Source organism: Arachis ipaensis, chromosome B2 (assembly GCF_059453495.1).
Source record: "Arachis ipaensis isolate K30076 ecotype BB chromosome B2, ASM5945349v1, whole genome shotgun sequence".
NCBI lineage: Eukaryota > Viridiplantae > Streptophyta > Magnoliopsida > Fabales > Fabaceae > Arachis > Arachis ipaensis.
In genome coordinates this window covers 23,946,321-23,959,284 of record NC_142437.1, presented here as the reverse complement: position 1 = coordinate 23,959,284, position 12,964 = coordinate 23,946,321, and the positions used below count along the sequence as shown (strand labels likewise).

The 12,964-nt window shown below is 34.6% G+C and overlaps 2 protein-coding genes across 2 annotated transcripts; one reads left to right on the top strand and one right to left on the bottom strand.

Moving 5' to 3' along the window:
• The first annotated feature begins 2,477 nt into the window (after window positions 1-2,477).
• LOC107625113 (putative disease resistance RPP13-like protein 1) lies at window positions 2,478-7,715 on the top strand. Its single transcript, XM_021115671.2, has 3 exons — window positions 2,478-6,345; window positions 6,596-6,833; window positions 7,286-7,715. The coding sequence occupies exon 1, from the start codon at window positions 2,643-2,645 to the stop codon at window positions 6,297-6,299; it is 3,657 nt and encodes a 1,218-aa protein (XP_020971330.1). The 5' UTR covers window positions 2,478-2,642; the 3' UTR covers window positions 6,300-6,345; window positions 6,596-6,833; window positions 7,286-7,715.
• Window positions 7,716-7,986: 271 nt separating this feature from the next.
• Window positions 7,987-10,634, bottom strand: LOC107627021 (ammonium transporter 1 member 4-like). Its single transcript, XM_016329901.3, has 2 exons — window positions 9,782-10,634; window positions 7,987-8,833 (listed from the first exon to the last, which is right to left on the bottom strand). Exons 1-2 carry the CDS (start codon window positions 10,626-10,628, stop codon window positions 8,172-8,174), a joined length of 1,509 nt encoding a protein of 502 aa, XP_016185387.1. The 5' UTR covers window positions 10,629-10,634; the 3' UTR covers window positions 7,987-8,171.
• Between the last annotated feature and the right edge of the window lie 2,330 nt (window positions 10,635-12,964).

Here is a 12,964-nt window from a genome sequence, read left to right as displayed (position 1 = left end):
TCTCCCCTCCTCCCACCCCCAACGCGTTTCCTTTCTCCCCCTCCCCCAAAACGTGTTTTTTTATTTTTTTTTAATTTTATTTTTTTATTAAAATAGGGGTAGTTTAGGAATTAAATTAAAAATTTTATTAAAAATGACGATTTTAATACAAAAAAAACGTTAATGACGATTTTAATTCGAAAATTACAAGAGGGACGATTTCGATTCTGGACCAAAACGTTAGAGACCAAAATCGTACTTATCCCTTTTTTTATTATTCTTATTAATTTTTTATAATTATATTTTTTATTATTATATTTTTATTTTTAAATTTTTTAAATGAAAAAAAATAAAAATAAATTAAATTTATATAATTTATTTTAATTTATTACCAAATTTTTTGTGTTTTGTTATCAACTTATTGTAATAAAAAACAAAAGCAACCTAGAATACTAAAATGCCACTGCCGTTTAGGGGTGGCAATGGGTAGGGTAGGGTAGGGTTTGAAGCTAACCCTAACCCTATCCGGGAGTTGAGATTTTTATATAAACTCAACCCTACCCTACTCGCGGGTTGAGAATATCCAATCCTAACCCTATCCATTTTCAACCCGCGGGTACCCGACTTTACCCGCGAGTTACAAAAAAGATGTAAAATTATTATATAACTTCATGATAATTTAAAATAGAACTGACTTTTATATAAAAAAAAATATTAAATTATCAATTAATGATCTTCTTTTAGTGGCTAAGGATCTTTTACATTTAGTGAGATGTATTTGGTTCAATATTCACTTGAAACATACTTTTATATAAATATATAATATATACATATATAGGGTGCGGGTTGGTCGGGTAGGGTTGTGACTCAACCCGTACCCTACCTAACCCGCACGAGAATCCAACCCGCTGCGGATCGAGTTGACAACCCTACCCGATCGAATGGGGTCGGGTTGAATACCCACAGATAGAGTACATATTGCCACCCTTACTGCCGTTGCAAGCGCCACGCTGCTGCTTCTGCGTTGCTTACCCTCTTTGCCCCTACTGTAAGTTTTCTCATTGCTTCTCTAAACTTTTCCCTTGTTATTTGCTCTCAATTTGTTGCTAATTAGTTGAATTCCGAAGTTAATTGAGGTTCTAAATTTTAGGGTGCGAAAAAATTGTAAACTTGTTTTGCCGTCTGTTGGGTTTAGCACTGTGAAGATTCTAAGATAATCACAAAATTAGTTTCTACTCGTGGTTATTATGCCGAGTAAAATCATGAACCGCATTGTAATTGGCATTGTAGTAACACCACAACCGAATTAGTAGTCCTAACAAATCACAAGTCATAACCATTCATATATTTTATAACTCTGTTTAGTCAATGTATCGTGTCTCACACTTCTAATATTTCCAAGATATTATTTCTGTTTAGTGAATTAAGAAGCAACAAACCTGCTGATTGAACCATTATGTGATCAATAAAATTCTCATCAATATTTTTCACAGAATAGTGACATAAGAAGGAATAATAATAATAAAAGAATGTGAAAATGAGAAATGAAAACAAATAGTCCAACTTTAGATACAGCAAAAAGCAAAGGAAAAAAAAAATGATATTTGGACCAAAATGCTGATGTTACATATTATGTGCTTGTTTGGGTGCGGTGATAGAAAAAGATATTTTTTCAATAAATTTTTTTTAGTGTGTTTAGTAAATTTTTAGTAGTAAAAGTAAAAATATTAAAAAAATCATTTTTTAGAAGCTACAATTTACATTTTTTTAAAATGATCTTTTTTCAAAAAAAAAAGATGTTTTCACATAATAAATAAACAAAAAATAATTTTAACTGATAGATAAAAAGATCTTTTTGTATGAGATATCCAAATATAAGATTACTTTTACTTTTTTAAAAAATATTTTTTAAAAAAATAACTCAAAAAATATTTTTTTTTTAGAAATTCACCAAAACAAGCCATATAAAATTATAAATTGTCAAAGATCATTCTATCATTTTTTTAAATATCTGTTTAATATATTATAAAATAGGTCTTTTCAATGCTTTTATACTCAAATAAATTATGTGACAATGCCATCTTTTCACATTGTAAATCTGTTCTCATTCGATATAAGCACAGCCAATTGGGGTTTGCAAAACCAAAAATCATGTCAAACCGCATTTCTTTTCACATGTGTTCATAGATTAACATATTTCTCAGCATCTATTGATCCTTCAAACAAAATATATCATCTACCAACTAGAGAGTACCGTGGAGTATATAATATAGAAACTTATTATTGATAATACCAAAAAACAAATATTAAGTCACCAAAAAGAAAAGTTAAAGATTTCCACTTGCTAGAGAGTATCAATCTCAAGAAGCATTGACTAAATACATGGACATGTGAAGGGAATTATTAATGGTTGGCATGTCCACATAGTAAGCCACGTGAAAGTAGCACATGAAGTCAATTTCATTCGGAAGAAACTACCCTCTATTATTTATCTACACAAATAATATAATACTTAGCAAAAAAACATATCATATTTAGTGCAAAGCAAACCGCAAACAGTTTCTCTTGTGCTTGAGAAAAAAATCAAACATCTGTTTACATTGCAATCTAGCTGCAACCACTCTTCTTTTCTTTTTGCTTGTTGTAATCTCTTGTCCTGAATCATGGTTGCGAAATTTGAGGGTAGAGCTTATCTCGCTTCCTTTGTTGATGCTGTTTTGAACAAGCTATCTTCTGTCAACTCAACCCCAATAGCAAGGAAGCTAGCTGACCAGAAGTTGCTTCAAAAGTTGAAGGCATGTCTCCGTGCCGTTCGACCTGTGCTTGATGATGCTGAGCAGAAGCAGATCAAAGACCAAGAAGTGAAGAAGTGGCTTGTTGATCTCCAAGATTCTCTCTATATGGCTGATGACTTGCTTGATGAACTCTGTACTAAAGCTGCCACTGCCACTCCCATTCAAAGGGATCCAGGTAACTCTTCTTCCTGGTCTCACTATGTTGATTCAATCGTGGAATACTGTGATGTTGATGAAATGGGGGTAGTAAATAGCACGCAAGACATAGTTGATAAACTGGAGTCTATTGTTGAAGAGAAAGATGATCTTGGTCTAAAAGAAGAGATTGCCAAAGATCTGGAGGACATGTCATGGAGAATTCAATCATCTCTAGTTGAAAGTTCTGAGATATTTGGAAGGGATAATGACAAAGAAGCCATCATAGAATTGTTGTTAGATGATACCTGTGATGCTAACATATCTGTGATTCCCATTGTGGGAATGGGCGGAGTTGGAAAAACTACCTTGGCTCAGTTGGTTTACAATGATGTCAGAGTGGAGAGGAAATTCGACATTAGAGCATGGGTGTGTGTTTCTGACCAATTTGACATTGCCAAGGTTACAAAGACCTTAATAAAAGCAGCAGGAGCTAGTTCTTGTAACGAGGATGATTTGAGTTTACTTCAAACTGGTTTGAAGGACAAGTTAATGGGGAAGAAATTCTTAATTGTTTTGGATGATGTGTGGATTGATAATTCCAGAAACTGGAAAAGTCTTCAAAAACCTTTTCAATATGGGAAAAAGGGAAGCAAGGTTATTGTAACAACTCGAAATGATAATGTTGCCGATGTAGTGAAAACTATTTCAGCATACAAGCTTGGTTTATTGTCAGAGAAAGATTGTTGGTCACTTTTTGTGAAACGTGTATTTCTTTCTACTGCATCGAAGGAGTATTCAACTCTAGAATCGGTTGGTCGAGAACTTGTCAAAAAGTGCAAAGGGCTACCTTTGGCGGTAGAGGCCCTTGGTTCCTTATTACGTACAATAAACTATGATGAAAGGGATTGGGATAGTGTATTGAAAAGTGAACTATGGGAAGTTTTTGAAGATCAGAATGATGAGATTATTCCTGCCCTAAAAATTAGCTATCATTACCTTCCTTCAAATCTAAAGCGATGCTTTGTTTATTGTTCTTTGTTTCCAAAGGATTTTGAATTTGATAAAGATGAGCTGGTCTTGCTATGGATGGCAGAAGAACTTTTACATCCAAAAGGAAAAAAGACTCTGGAAGAAACTGGTTGTGAATATTTCGATCAATTGGTTGCGAGATCCTTTTTTCAGTCCTCTAGCACTGATGACAGCTTCTATGTGATTCATGATATCATGCATGATTTGGCAACAATTTATGCTGGAGGATTCTATTTTAGAGCTGAAAAACATGAAGAAAACATCGGGATCAGCAATAAAACTCGTCATTTATTGCATAACTCAAGAGGAAACTATCCCTTCTCGCAACTCGTGGAAGCTTGTGGTAGAGTAAAAGATGTGAGGACATTTCTTGAAATAAATTTGGGTCTAAAGGATCCGTTCAATATGGAAAATGCTCCTCATGTCTTTGTATCAGAGTTGAAGTGCTTAAGAGTTTTGTCATTTAATACCTTTCCTCTTTATTCATTACCCGATTCAATAGGTGAATTGATTTATCTGCGTTATCTGGATCTCTCGAATACACCTATAGAGACATTGCCTGAGGAATTGTGTAATCTGTACAATCTACAGACATTGAAGTTGAATGATTGTCATTTGCTAATGGAGCTACCCAAGAATATGCAAAATCTTGTAAATTTACGTCATCTTGATATTGAAGGAGCTGGTCTTAAAGAGATGCCCAAAGGAATAAGCAAAATGAAGGATTTGCAGTTTTTAAGTGACTACATCGTCGGCAAGCATGCAGAGAATAATGGAATTAAAGAATTGGGAGCTCTCACAAATATTCAGGAGTCGCTTCGCATTTGCCAACTAGAGAATGTCATTGATGGTGATCAAGCTTCGGAGGCAAGAATTGCCGAGAAGAAGAAGATTAGGCATCTATATTTGACTTGGTCATCAAACAATCATATGGCTGATTCTCAAGATATACTCAACAATTTAAGGCCTCACACAAACCTGAGAGAGCTATCAATCGATGACTACAAGGGTCAAACATTTCCAAATTGGCTAGGACATTCTTCCTACAGAAACATGACCGAAATCTACTTGGATGGCTGCAGCAATTGTCTTGAGCTTCCTTCACTTGGACAGCTACCCTCTTTGAAGCACTTGTTTCTCAGCGAGTTTTTCAAGTTAACGCGCATCGGTGCCGAGTTTTACAAAGATGATGAATCTTCTTCTTCTTGTGGGGCGCCCTTTCCAATGCTTGAAACTCTCAGTTTTTATAACATGTATCATTGGGAGGAGTGGCTTTCAGTTTCATCTGAGTTTGAGTTGGATGCTTTTCCTCGGCTTAGGGTGCTATCAATGCGATACTGTCCTAAGTTAAGGGGAGATTTGCCCATCCAACTACCTGCTCTGGAAAGCCTTTGCATTCGTCAATGTGACCAACTTGCTTTCACTCTTCCAAGAGCAGATGCAATGCTAGAGTTATCTGTTGAAGGAACCCAACGAGTAGAGGCGGTGTTTGAGGCCATTGGACGCAACCAACTAAACTGTCTACAATCTTTAAGCATCTCAAGATGTCGTTCGTCCATATCATTTCCCGGAGCATGTTTGCCCTCTGCATTGCAAAACTTGGACATTCATGGTTGTCCGTATCTAGAGTTCCCAATGCCGCCACAACAGCAGCAGCACGAGTCGTTGCAGTCATTATCAATATCCAGCAGTTGTTGTTCTCTCGTGTCCTTCTCATTCACAAGCTTTCCAAATTTAACTAAAATTACAATTTCATCCTGTAAAAATATGAGGTCTATTGAGACATCAGATCCTACTGCTGCTTCATCTTCAAGTCTCTGCTCTTTACACATCGACAACTGCCCTAGTTTTGAGTCTTTCCAGATGGTTGCACCCCAACTAGAATATCTCTTCCTAAGAGATTGCCCAGAAATTGAATCGTTCTTCGAAGGGGGTTTGCCACCTAACCTGAGAGAGCTTCAAATCCAGAGTTGCAAGAAGCTGGTGACATACCTAGCATCCATGGACTTGTGTGATCACTGTCTTACACATCTTGACATTGAACATCCTTATGATAACATCAATATCTTTCCCATGGACGGTTGCCTGCCGCCCTCCCTTGAGAGACTCCATCTGCGAAGCTTTCCAACTCTAGAAATCTTGGACTGCAAGGGACTTGACAATCTCCAGAAGCTATTGATAGATCGTTGTCCCAACCTCCAGGATGTTGCGGGGAAAAGCTTTCCTTCCTCTCTGTCAATGCTCGCCTTCAGTCGAGGTTCTTTGCTGCGGAGACGGTGGCAGAAGAAGGACCCGTTAATTTTGTCCAAAATGTCCCACGTCCGCAACATCAATGTTGATGGATATTGGATTTCATGACTCAGGAAGAGTATGCTTGCTTTTTCTGTCCAACATCTTCCAACAGGTAATGTCTTTCATTCTCTCCTAAACTTATTGCATGTTATCTAAATATATTTTCTGGTTCTATAATTTGTAATTTTTAATGCTTGTGCATGTCACTAAATTGTGATGATTAGTTTAGACACTCAGACTTTGTTGATAAAATGAGGGGTTATTTGTTACCTTAATGAAGTGACACTATACCTATTACATGAGTTATTTGTTGATGTTATGTTACTCTTGGATTTCATGGAACTGTCGTTATATTCAACCAGAGTAAACTGAATTTCCCAGTTCAACCATGGGCTTGATCTATAGCTGAACTTACAAATGGAGCGTCAAAGTGGACTATTGTAGGTATGTTCTTTGGATGAAGTAGGAAACGAAGAGGCAGAGTAATTTGGATAAACAAGGAGAAGAATGCCTAAGGATTCTAAGACACATGTTGACTGCAAAATTGGAAATGCAGCTTGTTCTTGAGGTGGTTCAAGCTCCATGATAAATCCGAATTAGGTACAATCTACTGTGACTTCTCCCATAGAAGTGGTTAAACCTAAAGTCAATAGCAAAAGAAAGATAATTCTATTAGATTGGTTTGAATTAATCTTTCTTCACTCACTATTTGTGGTTTAAATTTGTGTTCTTGGCTTTATATGTATATACCTAGTATATCATTTGGAAACAGTAATGTCAATATGAAGAAAGACTTGTTGTTGTTTGAATTTTCTATCAAATATAGCAACTAAGATTTCAGTTTAACAAGGATTTCATTTTCTTGTCTATTGAGTTTGAATTCAAATGTGGCTTATTCACTGTTTACAGTGGCTTCTTTTTTTCCACTTTGTTTCATCCTAGTACCTAGGATTTTGTAAGCAAAGTCAAGCAATAATTACAGTTATATATCTGATATTTTGTTGATCATAACAAACATTATTATATTAATGTTTTCATTCTAAATGTTGAAGGAAAATGACAAATTGAGAGCAAAGGAAAATCTGGGAAAGTTGTTCAAATATGGTTAATGCCGGAAGAAAGTAATGAGGGAAAAGGATACACAAAGGAAATAAGGCAGTTACATATTACCAAAGGCAAATGGGACTGCAGCACATGCAAGCAGCCAAAAGCATTTTCTGAACACTTTACAACATAAAAGGAAACCTATATTGCAGAAGATTCCAGATGCTTGTTTAGTATTGATTGGAAATTCTTGTCATGTTAGGCCAAACTCAAAGTAACTGATTTTGTGGGATAGGGCGTGACGGATTGCATTTGGCATAAAGCAAAGGCCTATGAAGGAAGCATGATGCTTCATCCAGTAGAATTGTACACTGATATTAATTTTGTGACCATGTCCATATAAATTTGATTAGCGAATCTTAACGTTGCACCAACCCATTGCATATATTTTTTCACCATCACAACTCAAGCTTGTGTGTTTTATATGCTTGCCAACAAATTCTCAGCTTTTTCAAAAATATATCTGCTATATTTAGTCATTTTTATCAAAATAATACTATCTTTTGAATTTTTTTGGTTATTTTTATCTTTTATGATTGTTTTTATTTGTGTCTAAATCTTTCTTATCCATATTCGGTAATTTGCTCATTATAAGAGTCACATTAATAAATATACATATATCTCGTTGCAAAATTGGTAAATACGCTACAAATTATTTATTTAAAAAAATCCTCTTAAACATGAACACTATAACGGAACAAAAACACTGAAACTTAGAATCCATCAAGTTAACAACTAAAAGGAAACACAACTGTTTACCAAGATACCAATAACAAGTAACTAACGAAAACAAAATACCAAAAAAAGAAAATGTACCTAACAAAAACACATCATCTAAGGATCTATCCTTGTTCCTTCAATCGAACGTTTCTGTAGAAGCTCAAGTTCACCATGATGATACTCATAAGCCATTCCACCATGGCTAGTTAAGTCCAAACCTTCCATCTCCTCTTCAGATGATATCCTCAAAAGCTTCAACTTGTGCAAAACAAAGAACAACGCTCCCATTGTAACACTAACCCAACCAACAATAACCAAAATCTGAACAACATGTGCAGCCAAAAGCCTTCCACCTCCTCCCATCAACAAACCATAAGGCCTATCAATTGGCCCTCCAAAGACCTCATTCAAATACTCCTTTTTCGCGAACAACGCAGTGAAAATGATCCCCCAGACGCCGCATCCACCGTGGAGTTGGAAGGCTTCCAAGGGATCATCATACTTGAATTTCTCAGCTAGAATGTTGCATCCAATCAACACCCAAGCCGCGAAGAATCCGCATATGACTGCGGCCCAAGGGTCTACTACAGAGCAGCCGGCAGTGATGGCGGCGAATCCGCCAAGCAAGCCATTGCAAACGTCTGTGACAATCCAGTGACCAGTTTGCAAACGTCTGCCAAAAAGAGTTGTCAATGCTGCTGAGCAACCTGCAAGTGTTGTTGTCACAGCAGTCCTACCAATTGCACTCCATTGTCCATAGAAAGAACCACTTTTACCTATGTTCCAACATTATACAAATCCAAGTGTTAAATGCTTACTATATGTGAATATGAAATTTTTTTGGGATATCAAAGGTTGGAAGAGTTCAAATCTTGAACTCAGATAAACGCGGATTCAGTGAGAAATTAACTGGCGGTTGAATGCCACGTGTTTGATAAAAAACTTTTAAGAGAATAAGTTTATAGGCCTTTTAAATATGCATCAATTACTCCCTACATATCATGTTAGTCCTCTCCTTTTATACTAGTGTCTAATTTAATGACTAATTTTTTATGTATGCAATAAACATAACAATTAATCGATAATTTATAGCATTAATCAAATAATAATACATTTTTTTAAAACCAAATTTAATGAAAACATAAGAGTGTCCGCAAGAAAAAAAATTGAATTTAAATTTCAACTGATTATAAAAAAATAGGGTATTATCAAACTGATTTTATTTTGAATTTAAATTTAATCAAATCAAATCACAAAAGATTTTATTGAGAAAATACCCACTTTGTCCCTGAAGTTATATTCGAGATTCAATTTAGTTATTTAAGTTTCAATTGCCTCAATTTAGTTTCTAAATTTTTTAAACTTTAATCACGTTAATCCTTGTGGTGATTTCGGTCACAGAGTCAATTAAAAAGGTTAGAAACTAAATCGAGACAATTAAAATTTCAAAGATTAAATTAAGGTTCGAGTGTAATTTTAAGGACCAAATTGAATATTTTTTCGATTTTATTTCCAAAACATTAGTTACAAGAAAAAAAGGGTTAAATAAAAAATAAAAAATTCAATCCAGCTACATGAACATAAACATTTGATGTACACTAAAAACATTAAAAATGAATGAAGTTATACATGTATTTATATATAAATATAAAATTATTAATTTTAATAAATAGATAGTATTTTTTAATGACATTAAAGCATTTTTGTGAATCATAGACACTCACCATAAGCCTTGGAGATGATGAGAAACGAGCCAGGGTTAAATCCGTACCAACCAAACCACAACAAGAACGTTCCCAAAACAACCAAAGTACCACTATGTCCCTTCATAGCCACAGCTTTTCCCTCATGATTAAACCTTCCAATCCTTGGTCCTTCAATAAAGGCACCCCAAAATCCAGCAACAGCACCAACCAAGTGAACAACACCTGATCCAGCAAAATCAATGACTCCCGAACCAAACAGTAGTGTTCCTGGATCAGCCCTTGCAGGGCTTCCCCAACCGTCGGACGACCAAAACCAATGCGAAACGACCGGGTAAACTAGCCCCGTCAAGAACGAAGAGTATATCAAATAGGAAACGAATTGCGTCCTCTCAGCTATGGATCCACTTGTTATGCCGGCAGCGGCGATGGCGAAAGCCCATTGGAAAAGAAAGTTTGCATAGTCGAAGGACAAGGACTCGGACGGGAACTGCGTTAGGCCAAAGAAATGTTCGCCTATGAAACCGTTGGACGAGGAGCCAAAGGCAAAGGCAAAGCCAAAAAGATAGTAGAAGATGCCGCCGGTGGCGGCGTCAAGGACATTAGTAAGCATTATGTTCATGGTGTTCTTGGCGCGAACCGATCCGGCACACAGCATGGCGAAGCCAAGCTGCATGGCAAAGACAAGGTATGAAGAGAAGAGAAGGTATGTGTTGTCCACTGCATGGTTTGTGTCAAGAAAGTTGTTAGAGATAGCATCAAATCTTCCACATATGTATTTGGCAGTTTCTGTTGCTATGGAAGTGTTGCCTCCATTGTTGATAAGAAGTGATTGAAGCTCAGCAACGGAACAAGTGAGAGTAGCCATTGCTAGCTAACTATTGTTAAGTGGTGAAGAATAATAGTTTGGCCTTTAATACTTTATAAGGAAAACGATGGTGGATCTGTTAAAAGAGAGTCTGTATTTGTTTTTCAAAAAATATTTATTTATTTTATTTTTTTAAAAATAATTTTTTAATAAACCAAAACTATTTTAAATTTGAATAGATTTTTTTATAAATATTTTAAAATATAAAAACGTTTGTTTTTTCTGCTATTTTTAAAAGTAAGATATTGTTAGTCTTTTAAAAAAATATATTTATTTTTTAATAAAAATATTTTTTTAAAGATGTATTTAAATATATTTAAATTTTAATAAAAATATTTTTTTTAATAAAAAATAGTAAAACAAATTTTGATTTGTTTGTTTCAGTCTTTTGGTTTAAACTTCTAGATAAGTATAAATGTAATAATGGATGAATATTAGCTACCAAAAAAAGAATGCATGAATATTATTTTCAGAGTATAATTTAATGCAGAGGATATGATAAACATATTAGTTCCTAGTTACCAATTTTATACATAAATTATTTATTTATTTATTTATTATTATTATTATTATTATTATTATTATTATTATTATTATTATTATTATTATTAAAGTAAATTATGTCTTTTTTCTAAACATTTTTAAAAAATTTTAAAACTAAAAGTATTGAGAACTAATATTATTTGTGTACAATGGATTAAAAAAAAGATAAAATTACAAAAAAATTATATCATTATTTAATTATTTAATTTCAAATTTTAAAATTTAAAAAATTAGAATTAGTATTTAAACTCATTTTTATGTATGGTTGTTTCTAATATTACCATAATCTCTAATACACGTTCAAAATCCATCGTCATCTTTTCTGGTCCTCACCTCGCGTCACTAAATTCCTCGCCGGCCATACCGACCGCCACATCCTCCCACCGACACCATCTTCACCTCCGCCGATCAGCCCAACGTGTAGGCGGCTGAACTATAACTCTTTTGATGGGGAAAGAGCAATAAAGACGGCTTTGGTTGAGGAAGATCGAAAGAACCAAGATCCAAACTCTTCCGATCATATGATTCATGTTTATGAATTCAGGCCTTCAGGGTTTCGGTCCCCAATATACTAAAGCCGCCTTTATTACTCTTTTCCCATCAAAAGAGTCACAATTCAATCGCCTAGGGATACAGAAGGCTTTGGTTGAGAAAGATCGAAAAAACCACAAGATCCAAATTCTTCCATCAATTTCGGACTCTTATGAGTAAAGGTACGCTTCCGCATTATGTTATATTTTTGGTGATTTAATATGGATGATATGCATTATTGAAATTAATTTATTCCATCAAATGGTACCGACGTTCAGCCTAACGTTGCTGCTGCTTTTTTGCGTGCCTCTCTTCCGAATCAACTTCGCTTTCTCCCATTCCGTCAAGCCTCTTCTCACTGATGATACTACCATGCTCTTCTTCTTCTTTGGATCCAAGCATGGTTAGCTTCTTTTAGATTTGAGCCCTATGCTTCACAATAACAGTGTCGCTTTCGTCATGCCTAGTCCTTGAAAACTATGTTTCACACAATAGTTGTTTCTTCTGTTTATTCATCTTTTCCTTTTTCTATTTTAATGGTCAATTTAGGATTATTATTTTAGTAGGTATGTAGATGATTATTTTAATTTTTATATAGATGATTATTTTGATTGGATTGAGTTTAGTTATATATAATTAAAACATGTTCGATGTTCAATTCATTAGGTATGCAAATGATTATTTTTATCCTTAAGTGGATGGTTATTTTTATTAAAGGTGAGTGACGTGTGGCAAGCCAAGTAGCAACGATGAAATGGGATGATTATTGATGAAAATAAGGTGGCCACTGATTGAAAAAGAAGAGAATATTAGAGTAAAATGCTTTAGTAAATTAAGATTTCAAATGGTTATTTTTTTAAAATAACTAACTAAATTTTTTTAATTTAAAATTTAAAATTAAAGAATTTAAAATTTGAAATTTGATGTGAAATAACTTAATGAGAATTTTTAAATTTATTATTTATTTCTATTGAATTAAATAACAAACCCATTTTACATATTGTCAGATTTCTCATTACCTCTTTAACACCCAGTGTGCCGTCAGGGTTTTGTGTGCCGTCAGGGTTTCTTTTTGTGGTGTGTGCTAGGGCTTTGATGATTGGTGAGAGATAGTGTGTGTGTTTCAAACAAATTTCAAAGACAATTCTAACATAGTCAATTGAAAATTGAATTGGTGTGTGTTCAAAATACAATGTCAATCTTACCGAATCAAGGGGAGAGACAATCAGATCATGATAACGATTCTGATGAGGAAGTGGTCG